General features: G+C 39.4%; 2 protein-coding genes across 2 annotated transcripts; one reads left to right on the top strand and one right to left on the bottom strand.

Moving 5' to 3' along the window:
• Positions 1-162: 162 nt before the first annotated feature.
• rps6 (ribosomal protein S6) lies at positions 163-3,957 on the bottom strand. Its single transcript, XM_084004408.1, has 6 exons — positions 3,833-3,957; positions 3,047-3,178; positions 2,211-2,421; positions 1,500-1,646; positions 827-984; positions 163-298 (listed from the first exon to the last, which is right to left on the bottom strand). The coding sequence occupies exons 1-6, from the start codon at positions 3,836-3,838 to the stop codon at positions 203-205; spliced, it is 750 nt and encodes a 249-aa protein (XP_083860534.1). The 5' UTR covers positions 3,839-3,957; the 3' UTR covers positions 163-202.
• A 1,523-nt stretch (positions 3,958-5,480) lies between these two features.
• On the top strand, positions 5,481-16,632 carry acer2 (alkaline ceramidase 2). The gene is made up of 6 exons (XM_084004377.1): positions 5,481-5,833; positions 6,225-6,339; positions 8,635-8,776; positions 9,301-9,438; positions 13,691-13,828; positions 14,236-16,632. The coding sequence occupies exons 1-6, from the start codon at positions 5,720-5,722 to the stop codon at positions 14,420-14,422; spliced, it is 834 nt and encodes a 277-aa protein (XP_083860503.1). The 5' UTR covers positions 5,481-5,719; the 3' UTR covers positions 14,423-16,632.
• Positions 16,633-17,185: the final 553 nt, after the last annotated feature.

Here is a 17,185-nt window from a genome sequence, read left to right as displayed (position 1 = left end):
AAAGGTTATAATAATAAATGCAGGTCCATTTTTATGGGTTTAGACACCCAATGTAGTGATTTATTCATTTCAGGTTTAACTACCTCAATTCTGCTAGAACGCCTGTAATTTCAAATAGTCCATGGCCCCAAGGTACCGAGAATCAGAACTACATGACACAGGTTAATTTCAGCAAAACATGACTTTATTTGACTTTGTGATTTCACTTTTGGCTGGACTCCGACTTGGATGTGGATGCTCTCAGAGAAGAAAGACGGCGCCTCTTGGCGATCTGTTCCTGGCGCTTCTCCTTGGCCTCCTGTTGGTAGAAACAAATGTGAGTGAAATGTTTCAACACATCAAAAAAGCAGCAAGTTAATTTCCACCTAGGTACATAGTAAAAAAATAAGATTGCTCAACATTACACATTTATATACTTGGTCCCCACTGTTTTATTGTCAACACAATCTGATGCCAGAGGCTGCTAGATGATGCAGTGGTTTTCAACCGAAAGAAATTCTTCAAAATGTCATGAAGAAAAACATGATACTCATATCCACTATACATGTACTGAAGTAGGGATGTTGATCATCAATTGTTTTGCTTGTTAGTTGCAAATCCTAATTAAAAAACAATCAAAACTCAACTTATCACTATGTAAAGTAACCACAATATTACTTTTGTTTTGTAGGGAAAATGTACCACAGCAAAATGTCCTAAATTCTTAAGATTTACAGTCTAGTGATTTATTTATCTGAAGCCACCATCAGCTCAGTTTTAATATTGTTTAAGAGAACGTCTAACCAAGACCCACTCAGTTCTTGGTAGCTAAAAAAAACCCCATTACCTTCATCCTCTTGGCCAGCAGCTTGGCGTACTCGGAAGCCTCCTCCTTGTTCTTCAGAGTGCGCTGCCTCTTCAGGGAGATGCGGCGACGCTTGTGCTGCAACACACGTGGTGTCACCAGTCTCTGGATCCTGGGAGCTTTAGTTCTGGGCTTCTTGCCTACCAAAGAAGAGTGGTTACAGTTATTAACACAGAATAAATAGTGGTGGTAAAGGAGGATAGGGTAGGTGACAGCAGGATGCCAATATTAAGTACCAACTTAATAGTTTATACTTAAAGTCAAACTTAGTCATTTTAACCAGCAATTAGAGGTGTAACTAAACAAACCATAGTATTGTCTCATTTCAATCTGCTAATTTTTATATATAAAAAAGCCCATCAAGACAGTTTGAAGGCAGAGGAGCGTCAAGAACACGTCAAGACATTAACAAAAATGACATTAATCCGTTATGAAATACTTTTAAACGGCATATCCCACCACTATCGTATAGTGTTTTCCAGGAAAACAGTATGTCAAATTCCCAGACTAATCTTAAAAGACTTGCAATATGACAATTAAAACAAAGTTGTGTGTGTTTTCAATATTTTTAGATTAAGTTAAATTTTCTCTCATTTTGAAGCAACTAATCATGTGGCTCATGATTTCAAGCTTGATCCAGAAACACTAGCCATACCTTCTTTAGTAAGGGGTCTCCTCACAACATACTGCCTCACATCATCCTCCTTAGCCAGGTTGAAGAGCTTGCGGATCTTGCTGGCCCTCTTGGGACCAAGACGGCGAGGGACGGTGCTGTCGGTCAGCCCGGGAATTTCCTTCTCGCCTGTGAACAAACAGATCAGGAGATGATGAGTTAAAATCAACATTATTAAAAGGCAATTTCACAGCCTACATCTTGTAATTTCATGATTTTCAACAAATCGCTTAAAATAAGCAAATGAGCCTGCAGCCCAAAGCAGTAAGATGATCAGGGTGACCAACACTTTGTGGAAATCTGGCCACACTTAAACAGTCTCATCAACAGAAAAATCACACCAATGTCACACTGTTGCATTCAGTCATTATGAAGAAAACAGCTTGTGTCTTTCGGACACTAGTGTACAGAGCAATGCAGTTCAACCAGCCACAGACCCTAGACGTGGTTGCACCTGGTAAGCAGCTCCACAGTTAATCTGGCAACACGCTGTCCCCCCTTAATGACTACAGACCAATCAAAAAGGGTCTACTGGTGTGCCATGAAGATAACTTACAAGTGATATTAAGATACATTTCTAAATAAGCATGCGCTGCGAACCGTAGAGAATTGTCTGGTTAACTGCTTAGTAGATTTTTGTATACAATTGATCATTTCCATGAAGGTGTCTACAAGTCAGACTTAACACATTACCTTTCTTGACGATGACCAAGTTGAGAACGCTGAGATTGGCATCAACGATGCAACCACGAACAGACTTGCGTTTGCGCTCACCAGTCCTGCGTGGACGGTAGCATGAGTGGCCCTTGCTGAGCAGCAGGCGCACGCGTCCATGGGTCAGCACACCCTGCTTCATGGGGAAGCCCTGCTTGTCGTTGCCTCCGCTGATGCGCACCACATAACCCTGCAGAAGTAGAGAAAACATGTTATCTTTACCTTTCTGCTTCTCCATTTAGGGTGACATGGCACGCAATGTCTCAAAGAATCAAGATCAGACTTTCAAAATTTCAGTTTGATGGTCAACTGCCTTTTAGTAATCAAGTGGACACAATCAATGCAGGGGCAGCTGTGAATCAGAAGGTATAACTGGCTGTCCATTAATTGCAGGCACAGTGGGTTAATTCTCAACTCCTCCTGGCCACATATCAAAGAATCTTTGAACAAGATACTAAGCCCCAGGTGCTCCCAATGGACAGGCTGGCACATTGTATGGCTGTCCATTTACCAGTCGGTCATTCAGGCCTACAGAGAGGCCCAGTCACATGAATTACAATGAGAGAGCCATGCCGTTCCAACCATCCACTGATCCGGGACATGGTCGAAACTTGTAGGCAGCTCCACAGTTACTCTGGCAACACACTGTCCCCCCTTAATGACTATGGATCAGTCAGAAAGGGTCTACTGGTGTGCCACATTATGCATGCAAGATTCATCTGAGACATTTTCACCAGAGCACACTGAAATATACACACTGCCACACATTGTACCAACAAATATAAAAGGACCAAAGTACTCAAACATTTCTTTACCTTCCACTCATCTCCCAGAGGGTCAGCGGGCACCTCAGTGGCCATACGCTTCTCATAGAAAGTTCTCAGCTTGCGCTCATCATCAACTTCAATCAGCTTCTGGCAGCCAGTAGCGGGGAATGAGATGTTCAGCTGAAAGAGAATTGCAATGTGGTCGTTAGTTGGGTTCCACCACATGGGTCGTGACAGGTTGCCAAGAGTACCAATGCAGGTAGGTGTAGCAGGTAACGTTAGCCACGTATGAGGGTGAAGCAGGGAGATATACAGCAACACTGGGGTTGCTGGTGGGAAACTAACAGCAGAACACCAGGGTTAAAAAAAACAACCTTCCATCACATCTTCATTAGCGCATATAAGCTAAAGTTCAAAGGGAGACCCAGTGGCTCCGAGGCCTGTTAGCTTCTAGTCGGCTAGCTAACATTAGCACTCCGGGCAATGCTAGCATAAATACGGCCGAGTTCACGCCAAACGCGATGGACCGACAACGCGGATAACACGGCAGGTTCACGTAACGTGAGTTACACAAGTTTGAATTTTTTTATTTTAGTCAATTGAAACTTGAACTGGTTGCACATTTCGGTCAGTGTGCCGACATGTTTCTACAGCTCACTTGCCGACAAGCTCGTCAGCGCTCATCACAATCGGAACTCATCCTATGTGTCAGAGCCGCGACTTCTACATTTAACTGCATCGCTTTGAAGTTCAGAGTCATACAATCTAGCACGATGGATTATTTAAAAGAAAAAAAGCTTTCCACAGTAATTTAGAGATATGAAAACATTGTACCTTCATTTTGCTAAACCGGCCCTACGACGGTCCGCCACGGAAAAGAGAACGGATATCCGCTTCGTGGTCTCACATAGGCCTGAAATGCTCTCGCGATAACTGACTCGCTGTAGTTTTCTAATCAGGCACCAGCTGAAAGCTGTTAAACGTATCTCCCCCCCGTAAAAAGAAAAATGCCGATGGACACACGTGTATTAAACCGGTAAAAAAAATAATCGAACACACATGTCATTATGCATTTATTCATAGTTATTAATTATGTTTCACGTAACAACAACTACATAATACTACAAGAGCAGGTACATTCCTCACAAGAGATGGAAAAGGTTAAGACGTGTCACAGTATTTACCCAAAAACAAACAAAAAAACAAATTACAACAACCATTAATTGTATTAATTAATGGTTATGGCCATGTAAGTACAACATAAACACAACGAGGGCATTATTGAGTCAGTGAGCATGGCTCAGCCAGAGGGTGCCAGAGAGTAGATAAGGAGCTGTGATTCAAAGATAATTACCATCCCACACTTCAGTCAAAGAAAAGTCCTTTGTGCTATACAAATCATCTTCAGAATTACACATCACCTTGGGTATTTAGTAGTTCACGTATGCAATATTTTTTAAGAGCAGTGATCGTTTAAGCCATAGACTAATTCAGCAGCTGCACAGATCCTCTTCTTTGAGTGTGAAAAAACAGACCCCTTTATGAACTTTATTAACAATGTAAGAAGTACAATTTACAACAAAGGTGGCATTGCATAAAATACATGCAGACAACACAGACTTGTTTTCCACATAGTTGATCATAGATTATGATAACTCTATTTCACATACCAGTAAGTCATAGTGAGTCAGCATGCACACAATACCAGACACAAAATATGCTGTCAAAGTAGGACACGCAAATTTGAAAATGGTCAAATGAATGATACATGAATTCTATTTAGCTGTTTCAGGTCCTGGTATTGTGCATGCTGCACACTGTCATGGCTTACTGGATCAGCAGAACCAAGCCAGTTTTTAAATTTAGTTCCCCTATGACAAGTCAAAAATGTCTACTGTGGAAAAAGGGTTACAAACTCATTGCTCACAGCGTGAAAGAAGTTCCACTTAAAAGTCATACAGCCAGAAGTGAAGATCAAAATTAAATGTCTTAATTGTATAGTGGTACATTATTATATATCACCGTATTATTCTTCATGCATTAACATGTATAGAACATCGAAATGGTGTAGTTTGTTCAAATGGAGCATATTCAAACTACGTTATTAATTGCAATGTACTCTGAAAATGGGCCATTGATGATGAGTAGTTTCACATTTGGAGCTTAAAGTATATTTACTGTAGTATTGCTACATTTACTTAAGGAAACAAACAAACTAGAAGACGACTGCCCTACACTGAAAACAAGAGCAAAAGTTGATTGGCGGTTACTAAATATTGTTTTCAGTTAATCATCCTTCTTTTTGCTGGTGTTTAAGGGTATTAATATTAAATTAAAAGAGAAAATATACGCCTTCTTCCGGACTCATGGCCTGCTGTGGTCACGTTTCACCAAATAAGGAAGCAGACAGGAGTGACTCCTCTTGCGGCGCTTCAACACTCTTCGGCTACAGTCAGAGCAGCTGTCAATGCACAGTGCCGAGCGTCACGACAAGCAAGGAGGCTTTGTGGAAGGACAGCGGCTTTAAAATGCAGCTCAGCGACGACTTCTGCCGTTTTCCACATTATCGCGTCAGGTCTCAAAACGTTCAAATCTAACGTTTGAACAACGAGCCGGGAGATAGAGTCAATTTCCTCTAGTGTGCTTTTTTTTTTAATCTACAAAACTGACGGCGGAGTGTTATCTGCTCTGCACCGTCCGTCCGACAGAACTAGTCCAGACATGAGTACCGTTAAGCTCATTTTTTGGGACCAGTTGCAGGCTGGCAGCTCCGATGTGGACTGGTGTGAAGGCAATTACCTAATTTACCCCAGCATCGCTGAATTTTACAACACGGTCGGTTTTCACGTTAGCAAACGATGTGTACTTTGTTGTTGTTGTTTTGTTGCATAATGCAGTTTTTATGAAAGTTACAGTCACACGGCTAACCAGCTTTTCCGCCCGGTTGTTTTTCTCTTGTATTGCACTGCTTTCTTCTTATAATATCTCAGGTTAGCCATAAGCTAGCTGTAAGTTTTACAGGCTTTGAACGCGTTTGGCTGCTTTTCAGCTTAAGCATCACGCTGATTACCGTTAGCATCAGGTTTCAAATGTTACTTTTATAATTTCCACTGGCTGTCAAGTATGTTAAAGGCTCGCGACCTTTGACAAGCATGTTTGTCATTGAGCTACACGGTCAGTTCAACTGTCCTGCATTTTTTTTATTCCTTTTTGTTTATCATTTCAGATCAGCAACATTTTGTTTTTTGTTTTGCCGCCCATATTAATGTGCTTGTTCCGCCAATATGCAACACATTTCAACAGTGGGATTTACCTCATATGGATTCTACTGGTTGTGGTCGGTAAGTTGTCTGGCTGACATTAATGTCTACACACTGTGCGACCATGACCTTTTAACCTTTCGTGTTTCTGGTCAGCTTTGTGGGAGACCTTCATCATCTTCATTACCCGTGAACTGCCATATGTTAGTTATACATGTAGTCAGGCTTTTACTTTTTTATATGCCAGTTTATGTTATAGAAAAAAACATGCTTTATATCTGCTTTAGGTGGTACTTAATTGTACAAAGATTATTAATATAACTTCATAAGAGAAATGCACTGCTGCTGAAATAATTAGCCGATGAATCAATTCATCAGAAATTCAGGGATTCTAGCTTCTCAAATTAGAGTATTTGCTGGTTTTCCTCTAATTGGTAATAAACAGAGTATTTGGGTACTAGTTGGAATAAACATTTGGAATCATTACATTGGACTGGATTGAGTCATTGTGACTGCCATTATTCAGTACTTTCTGTCATTTTGTAGACCAAAAGAAAAGCCTAAAATCTGTAGACAAACAAAAGTTGAAAATAATCTGAATAATAAACAATATGTTTGGGTTAGTCAGACAAAACAAGCAATGAAAATATGTCAACTTGGGCTCTGGAGGTTGTGAAAGACATTGTGAAAGTATTTTTCCAACAAAACAAACTTAAAGAGTCTTACATTTATCGACAAAATAAACTGCAGATTAATGGATAATGAAAATAATCTGGAAGTCCCTAGAATAAACAAACCCTTGAGTACATATACAAAGTACATGAGTTATACATTATACAGCAGGGCCCCATCCCCTTAAACTGGAACTAAAACACTGCTGGGATGTAGGTTTTCTTGGCTGTGTCTCCTCACTTAAAGCTTTAGGTCGTCCTGAATCATTTTTACCCCTATGGAAAAACACGTTGTTATGATTAGGCTTATTCATTGGTGGGATGAATAGGCCTATTGCTTTGCCTATTACAGCACCTTGTTCTAACAGCTGTTATGAAAACACTCTGGTTGCACCGTCAGCAAAGATACACTGACAGACCTCCCAAATGCTCCTGAGAAGTGACTTCACTGGACGGAGTGAATAGAATTGGCATAGCTGAACTTGAACTATGGGTCGTGTATTTCCAATCTGTGTAACTTTTGTATTATTCATTTCTTGTTCCATACCATGGATGCTTACTGTTTAAAATGTACCCTACTAGCTCTGACATGCATGCATTGTCAGGAATCTGGAAGCTGTTAAACCTAGCACAGCTGACTGGAGTTTCGTCTTCCCCTCGTTGTGGACGACCTTTGACCTGAACAGAAAAACAACCCTATAGGTTCTAGTGTGAAAACAACGTCCAGCTGCTTTTCTTTGGTCTCGGCCTCAGCTGCTTTGGACTTAGTTATAGTTTATGATGACTACATTGCCTGCTACCAAAACATACAGTGTAGGATTATTTTCATTATTGGTTAATATGCAGACCTTTTTTAATGTTTGATTGATCGTTCAGTGTCTAAATCGAAAATGGGTAAAAAATGTCACAATTTCCCAATCCAGTCCAATGTGACATCTTCACATGTCTCATTCAGTTAACTATAAGAAACTAGTCAATAATAACATCTGAGAAGTTGAAGCCAGTTAATGTTTGGAAGAAATATTTGAATAATATTCTCTGCATCGACTAATTGACGAGTCAAATAATTATTCCAGCTCTATTTCCATGAGAAAGTGAAGGCGGTCTCTGTATACGTTTTGTTTGGACTGTCAGTGATGTACGAGTTCACTGGCAGGTTTTCATGATTAGTAAAGTCTGACTGAGAGCAGACGTCCCTTTTGGATAAGAAGGTTGTTGAACTGTAGGAATCTCCTGTTTATGAAAACAGATTATTCTGATAATAGAAGGTCTGTTGGACCATGATAACACAGGGGCACTGACTGATCCGTCCTTCCACAATATTTCAAACCTCCCAGTAACTTTAACACTGCGTTCCAAGTGACTGTTTGTAATTAACTAGTGTTTTTAGTCCTTTCCCTGACACCCCTGGAGTCAGTCACTTTTGTGATTTTCTTCATGTGTAATCTGTGTGACACTTTAGCTACTTTTCCTATTTTATTACACTGGACAAAATGTTAAAGAATGATTTTTTTTTCATCTCCAGACACAAACAGTCTGGTCTTAACTGATACATCGCTTTGATTTTCCTTTCTTTTCCAATTGACACAATGTTTTTTTTTTTAACGCTCTCATTAATCCAGCCTCGTTAACACACTGCTCAGCTTCAGGTGACGTCTTCTTTATTTCACAAACATTTGTGTGTTTCCATGTCTCCTTCGTTCAGGCATCGGATCAACATATTTTCACGCCACCCTCAGCTTCCTGGGCCAGATGCTGGACGAGTTAGCCATCTTATGGGTGCTTATGTGTGCCATTGCCATGTGGTTTCCCAAGAGATACCTACCCAGGATGTTCAGGAGGGATAGGTATGTTGAATAGTGTAACTCTTTGCATGCACACAGCAGGACGCGTCCGACGCAGTAGCGGTTGTGTATTACGCAAAAAACAGATATAGTCTAGAAACGGAAGAATCCACTGTAGTATCCACTTGATTCTGTTTCCCCATTTCACAATAAGTCAGTTTCGCAAGAAGGTAAACGTCTCGTTTATCTAATTTTTCAGGTGGACATGCAGTATTAATGCAGCTCACTGTTCGCTGTCACGTGTTGGTCCCGACTGCTATGACTCCCTGTTTAATAATAGGCCTGTCCAAGAGAGCTGACACCAGTAAAAGCTTCATCACATGTCTTCACTTCTCTTTCCATTGTCACAGGGCGCCGTGGCTGCTCTTTCACTTCAGGCCGTCACTCAAACGTTTCCCCCCCTTGTAGTTAAATTATTCATTTTCTTATCATTAGTGTGTTACAGTGCCTTCTGTAGAGAGCTTTTCTCTCTGTGTTTCACAATGCTCTTCACATAGCACCGTTCTGACTATTGCTTTTCAATTTAGATCAAGGTTCAAAGTGGTCATCGGCATCTTGTCAGGGATCACCACTGGGCTGGCCTTTGTTAAACCCGTCGTCAACTCTTTGTCACTCATGACCCTGGGCATCCCCTGCACTGTGCTGCTCATTAGCGAGCTCAAAAGGTTTGTGAACTTTTTCCTTCTTTCTTCTTTTTCAAACAGCATCAGGGCTAGCAAACGTGTAGCCCTGATCCAGGATAAACATTGCATCATACGAAACAAATATGTTTCCATGTGAAACCATTGCATCACACAATACATGAGACAGCAAATTATTTTGAATACTCTGTGGTTAGTGATCACCTGATTGATTATGCTTCAGCCATGATAACAACTGTGGTTTAAGACTAGAGAAAGTGGAGCATTGTCTGATAGTGCTGATGGGTTATATTTCCTTCCAAATGTGTGCAGCTCTAATGGAGAAAGCCAACCAGCCAAATTCAGTGGACCTGTGCCGTACTACACAGTTGTCTCTAGAAGATGCTCTAGTTTGCCTCATGTTATCTGAGTATAGTGAAGCAAACTATGTCAGTGGGGGAAGAGCAACATTGTTGTACATTTTATACATTAGGCAGGAGTTTACGAGGTAGATAATATTATCAACAACAAAAAGAAACATGATTTTCTCCAATCAAGATGTCCTCCTACAATTCAGTTCAAGGATGGCGCTGGATTTATTCCTACTAAGCGAGGAATAAATCCAGTTCAGATGTGCCGGCCGTATTCCATCAACTCTTGCATTGTAAACAGGTCAAATTTGAGCAAGATAACGCGGTTACACAACATTTCTAACTAAATTCTACATAGGCCTGCAGCTTGTTTTGATGTAGCGATGCATAACTCTCCACTAATGCCTAACTAGAGATTGAACTTCCAGGAATACAGCTGCAGCTATCAATGACCATGTCAGTGGTTCTATGATGTAAAGTCAGTGAAATCAGCTGCTGGGATGTTAAGTTGTTTACTGGACAAACCATGTAGTTCCTGCAGTCAACTAATATTCCACCTTTGGCCTTTTGTACTTTGTCTGATTACATGTCTGTCAAGCTAATTATAGGAGCCTGTGAAGTGAAGGAATGTTCCTGAAAACGCACAACAAGCCCCTCATGCCCTTAAGTCATCCATTGTTCAACCTGTTAGTTGTTCTTGACATTACTACAACTGCCAGTCATCTACCGAGGCTGCTTGTCTTTGTTCTGCAAAGTGGGAGAATTCCTGCGGCCACGGCTAATGGACTCTTGCCCTCAGAAACAACTTTTTGTTTTTTTACAGTATGATTGTTGGCTTCTATTCAAGTCACTTCCAGTTGGACAAGAACAACTTGTCCAGTGTATAGGACGTCCTTTACAAATATTAGTGTTTAAGCTCAAATACCAGTCATAGTTGTGCTGAGTTACTCATAAAGGACACGTATGGTACAAAACAAACACAAATAACTTTCATGAAAAACGTGTTTGTGCATGTAGGAGCTATGTTTATTTTCATATCACAAAGATAAAGGATGGATCCATACGCTGTATTTATTATTTTTAATTGAAACAGATGTAGTTCTTGACTCAAGTCCCACTCATCAAAAACAATAAAACACTAGTTAGAAAAAAAGTTCCAAAGTTCAAACGAGTAATAAGAATTATAATGCAAATATTGTATCTAAAGTAATATTAAAGGGAGGGAAACTGGCATACCCATGTATTTATATATATATATTGATACCTTCATATATACATATCAGCAACAACTGTACTCTCTATTTGAATACTAATACATTTAATCAGCCGAGGTTTTAAAAAGTATATTTGTTTTTTCATATGTTGTCAAAAGGATGATTCTAGTTTATTACAACTGGCATCTTTTATTTTCATAGTTTTTCATTATTTACTATCTGGAAAAACATCATTGTTGCCCATCAAGTTAATTGCTGATGTATTTTTTTTTATGTTACAACAAAAGAAGTACAAGCGGTCAAATGATGATTTTGAACAGATTTGGAAATCAAGAAAACTCTTTTTTGACTTATTTTGAAAGTCAATATTTATATGGTTACATGTAGATTAGTAGAGTTTTTGACATCTAATATTGCAAGCTAAGCCTTTTACATAATTAAAACCAATGCATGAAGATAAATGGCAGGCTTTGTTTCACTGCTATGCAGCCCTTTCTTTTCCCTTGAGTGAGAGAAGCCTCTCAGCAGAGCTCCACCCCAGATAGACAGACTGGCCTTTACTTATCTGTGCCCCCAACAGTCAAAACCCTCCATCACAATCGCTTACTCGCACGTCTCCAAGGAGAAGTCCTGGTTTCATGTTTCTTATCTTACAAGCTTCAGTTTGAGTATTCCAGATATCCAGCTGTCTGTCTGTGAGCAGGAAGGGGCGTTTGCATTCTTATGGCAGTTGTACTGTATGTACTGTATGCACACTGTATGTTTGTAAAGACAGTTACTGAGCTCGTAGCTGGCTTAGCATCGTCTCTGATGCACAGATGCACAGCTCCCATGTGAACAGAATCGATTGGAAACACTTCCCAGTAAAATACAGTATTGATGACAGTTTAATGGCCTATTTCCCTTTGGGAAGCCGAATCGTTGGCCACCTATTTTGGCACATCCTGTTGCTGATGACTAGCTCCGTGACACCATGTTTTCTGCTCCCTTGCTGGTCCATTTATGTAACAAAGTGGTAGTTTGGTTCAATACTTGACTTACTTCAGTTGAGTTAAGTATTAATGTTTTTTTTTCATGAAGTTAAGTATTAACACTTGATAGTATTAATCAAGAACGTCTAACTGGCATAACCAGTAACTCATGGTGATTAATGTTAGTTATACTGAAATATCTATGTAACGCTATCATTTGACTTCACTGACTCGTCTGTACTTTTTACTTCTGTTTGCTTCTCTATTTGAGCATCAAAGCTGAGCCAATCAATATCTTCTATATAAACAATGGTTAAACTGACAACATCTGGGGCCATTTGTAGTACAGTATAATTTCCACCTGACTCTGGAGTGCCTCTCAGCTCTTTGGAGCATTTTAACCTTTTATTCAGCCTCTCATTGTTTTGGTGAAAACTCCAGTCTCATTAACCTGTTGTCGCTGTTTTTTAGAGAAAACGCTGCGATAAACCCACTGCAGGCTCCCTGTCCCGCACCAAACCGCTGACGGACAAAGTTAGCTACTAGCGAGGGAAGATGACGATGCGCCTTGTGTGCTAAAGAGACAGATATTTCCCTCCGACGTCAGTGGAGAGCAAAATCCAAGAGCTAAAAGCAGAGCGTTGGACTCATTGGTCAGGTGGCCGGAAGCTAATGCTAAGCAACTGTTTGTTTGTGTCACTCCAACATTCCTTTCTCCTTGAAACAAAGGCAACTCAAATTGAAGGCTTGTAAGACTTCATCAAGCTCTTCGTCTTACGGGAAGGTGCAAAAAACGGTGTCAAAGTGACTAAACAGTTGCATCATCAACACAGTGTGGCCTGGAGGACTTGCCCATGTCTAAGGAGCACTAAGAATAGGTTTATCAGTGGCACTCTGGATTAGCATACTTCTGTAGGTCGGGGATCTGTCCACGAGGAGATATTTGTGCAGAGGCCAGAATACTTGGTTCTTGGATCACTGTTCTGTCTGCTCCCAAAAAGAAAGAGAAGATAATCCCCTTATCTAAAAATACATGTGCTAACCTACAATTTAACATCCTGGAATGGACATCTCGGTAACTCTAAAATCACCCTAGCTAGCTCGAGTGGACAACACAGACGGTAAAATCATTACAAAACCTCGGAACCAACCGGAGGACCAGACATGAACACAAATGCCCAGAGTGCTCTGAAACCATCCACATCCTGTATGACCAGGAATTCCTGAGACGCTTCAGGCAAAAAAGAATACTTTCAAAAAGTGTTTAATTCCTACTTCAACAAAACATTTATATATGAAATGATCCTTTAATTTCAAGTTAATATTATTAATTAGAGATGGTGGAAGACATCGGTTTATGTTTTCTGTATGTTTTGTTTGAGCATCATTGAGCTCTCTGGCAAAAGTGTGCCAAAAATAAGTATATATAATAAGTAAAATCAACAAAAGTTAAAACAGGTTAAAATGTCAAAATTAGATGAATTTCTTTGTAATTTGTATTTTATCTGAAGTCAAATAATACGTTTTTCTTTTGATTTGCCCATCAAAGATGCTCCAAAAAATTCTTATTGGGGATTTTTTTTTGTGGATCATGTATGCAATAAGGATTTCCTACATTGACATACATGTACCTTTATCTGTCTGTTTTGGGTTATATATCTCAGCTGTCACAACTTTGTGTAAACTTGAGTGTGTGTTTTCAGTTGTACACTTTTCTCAGTGCTCTGTTTGGTCGTCGCAGGTGTGAAAACCCCCGTGTGTTCAAGCTGGGTCTGGTCTCAGGGATCTGGTGGGCGCTGGCTCTGCTCTGCTGGATCAGTGACAGGATATTCTGTGAGATGTGGTCATCTGTCAACTTTCCTTATTTACACTGTGCCTGGTAAGCTCAAAGACAACTCGGAGGGGTTGGTGTAGTTTGGACTGTTATTAAGGTTATACAATCTATGAACTCTTGTGACACAAGTGGAATTATCTTTATTAAAACGTATACTTTTATACTACAAAAATCTCCATTTGATCAAGGCCCTTCTCTCTATAATTAAGTCCTAATAATCGTATTTTTATAAATGTATTGTTTTTTCTAAAACAAGATAATTAGAAATTGTTTCAAGAATTCTCCAGAAATTAGGTAATTTGCATAGAAAACAAGCATAAATAAAGAATCATACTTGCTCATTTTAAGAAATTTGGGTTTTAGAGACTCAAATTCCAGACAAACTTGATACAGCACCGTGGACAACACCTTCCTAATGTAGGGGTTCACTCAAACTACTCCCGCTCTTACAGGCACATCCTCATTTGCCTGGCTTCCTACCTGGGTTGCGTTTGCTTCGCCTACTTTGACGTCGCGACCGAAGCCCCGGAGCGAGGACCCGTCATCATGTTCTGGCCCAACGAGAAATGGGCCTTCATTGGCGTGCCCTACATCTCCTTCCTCTGTGTCCACAAGAAGTCTACTATCAAGGTGACCTAAGGCGACCCCCGGATCTGCTGCTCTGCTGGTGGGGCTTCTCACCAGGATGCATCCAAACAACATGGCAACCTCGCGGCCGCTGGTGCTCTTGTGACTGGGCGATGTAGGTGATGCACATTGTGGCCAACCGTGAGGATTTCTCTGTTCCTTTTTCAGTCTCTGCCTGGTTCCGTTACACAGCAGTGTTTATGCAACTCTTGTCAAAGAACGAGAGGTGATACAAGTTAGTCTAACATGATGATGAAACAACACAATATCAAAGAAGAGAAACCTTTACAGCGTTCCAAACATATTCTCAGGCTTTACCAGATCATGTAAGTATTAGTATTATGCATTTCAAGCTTCTCTAGGAAGAAGATTTTTGTACATTTTCTAGTAACTCAGAAAACCTCATTATAAAGCATTGTATTGCCTTTGTAAACCCAAGTATAGCATCTCATAGGTGCAGTCTGGCCATTATGAAAGCATATTTTGAGACAATAAAGCACTGGATTCATTAACTGTGATTAATGCATAATGCATTAAAGCATATATTAAACGGCTTAGTCGACTATGCTCAGTGAATCAACAAACTGGTTCATAAGACATTACAGAAGTGTTACACAAAGCCTTATGTGTTTTCAATACATAATGGATTCAGTGCATTTTTTTGTGGACGGGCACTTTTTAATTTAAAATGCCAGACACTTATTTCTGTTATGGGTGTACTATATTTTGCTTCCGGCATGCCATGCTAGACATTATATGAAAAATGTGTTTAATATACTCCTGTATACAGTATATTTTGTTAATTAACAATGTGTTATGCAGTTATTCTCCTTGGAAAAGCATCTCATTCATATATTACTGAATGAAAAGATTTCCTTTGACATTGGCCCAAAGTAAAAAAACAGAATGTGAAGTCAGAATGTATTGAATGTGATTGACTATTCAATGAAATAATTACATATTTTGCACAAATTGAAGGATGGTTCTCAAAGCCTTTGGCTTTATGCACACTGAAATGCTAATTACAATTATGTGCTCAAAACTTTGCTTGCGCCAAACAGCTTTTGCTGAGGTTTTCCCCCCAAATGTCTCAACTCTTCAACTTCTGTTCAGGGTTATTTATTCCAGACTCAGTATTTTACACTTTGTGCTAAATATGATCTATGAAAACTGTGCAAAAAAACCTGAAGTAAACAGGATAGAGGACAACAGGAGCAAATTAAGGTACACTGTGTCCTTGTGTGATGTATCTGAAGCTGTTTGCCCCAAAAAAGGGGGAAATGCAGTGTATGATTATGTTAAATAACAAATGGAAATTAGGTCTAGGTTATAGCAGTTGTGGGACAGATGAGGTTTTATTACTTCTGACCTTAAACCTAGTCTAGCTTGGCCTAGGTGTTCATATGAAAGAAATGGGTAGAAATTCTGTGTAGAATATAAAAGGGAAATATGTTGGGTGTGGTAAAGCTTAACACTAAGCCTGAAAAACGAGGATCACCAAAGCGTTTTCCCACGAACCATTGTTTGAAATGTTTTTCTTGAAAATAGCCTCATGCTATGTTAACTCATATTATTTTACTCCCGTCCTCCTGCAGAGGCTTCTGGGAACTCAAACTGCTAAAATGACTTGTGCACACATGCAGGGTCAAATTAAGGTTCATGATTTTTGACAATTCTGTAGTATTTTGGTTGAATCCAAACCGATTTATATTTTTCTAAGTGAAATACAGCCAAAATTAAAGGGTGAATATTTGTTTTGATATATATTGCATGATTTCTACCTTTGTATTACAGTGTTTTCTTTTTTTTTTTTATCTTCAGGATAAACTTTGGGGACAGTATTAACAATGTGAACAAAGCTGTTGTGCCCATGCATACTTTCACTGTGCTGCAAAATTAGATTGAATCATGATCCTTGACAGTGGATTGCTTGTATGATTCCCCTTCAGATACATGACTTACTATGAACAGGAAAGCCTGTTAAATGCTGCCCTCTGCATTGTGATGTTTGTATTGGCATGAGTATGATCTTCATGTCAGTTATGTCCTTTTTATGGATTTAAATGTGTATATAAATCTCAGTTTTTCTCTGCCTGCATTGACAATACAGACAAACTGCACAGAAATATTTATTTTCATAATTTATCCTGTTTTGTAAACAAATATTTGTAATAGACTAGATCATTAGTATATTTTATTTTATTCAATAAACTAAGCCAATACTCAAACAATGTTCTGGTGTTTAATTTGACATAAATTGTACATACAAATACATAAAACATAAATATGTACATCATCATGTTGGTATCATGCATGCATCAAAAATATTGCCCACGGTCAACTCTACATTTAGGTTTATGTCTCTTACTTGAACTTGGCTGGTTTGGGATGAATCAGAAGACACTTTTTTTGCCACCAGGGGGCGAAGTTTTTCCACATTTACTTTAATTTTAATTTCTCAGCTGTCTCAGCAATGATAACTCCGGATCAACCTTCAGATTTTATTGTTATAAAATGAGGATAGTCAACAGACGTGAGTCGGTTAATATACAGAACCACATGATCAGCAGATTTACTCTACATTAAAATGCAGAATTTGTATGTGTGTACGAAATACGTGTCTACAAAAACTTCAACCCTCCAAAATAAATTCACAGACCCCATATCCATCTCACAGACACGAACCACAAACATTAAGAAAATCACTTTTTTTGTTAACATGATCACGTGACGTGATGATTCCCAGGTCATCAGCCAGTTTATTCCAAAAAGAAG

The sequence above is a fragment of the Eutrigla gurnardus genome (assembly GCF_963514095.1).
Source record: "Eutrigla gurnardus genome assembly, chromosome: 3".
Lineage (NCBI taxonomy): Eukaryota > Metazoa > Chordata > Actinopteri > Perciformes > Triglidae > Eutrigla > Eutrigla gurnardus.
Note: the sequence above shows the minus strand (reverse complement) of the source record. Positions and strands in the feature narration are given on the sequence as shown.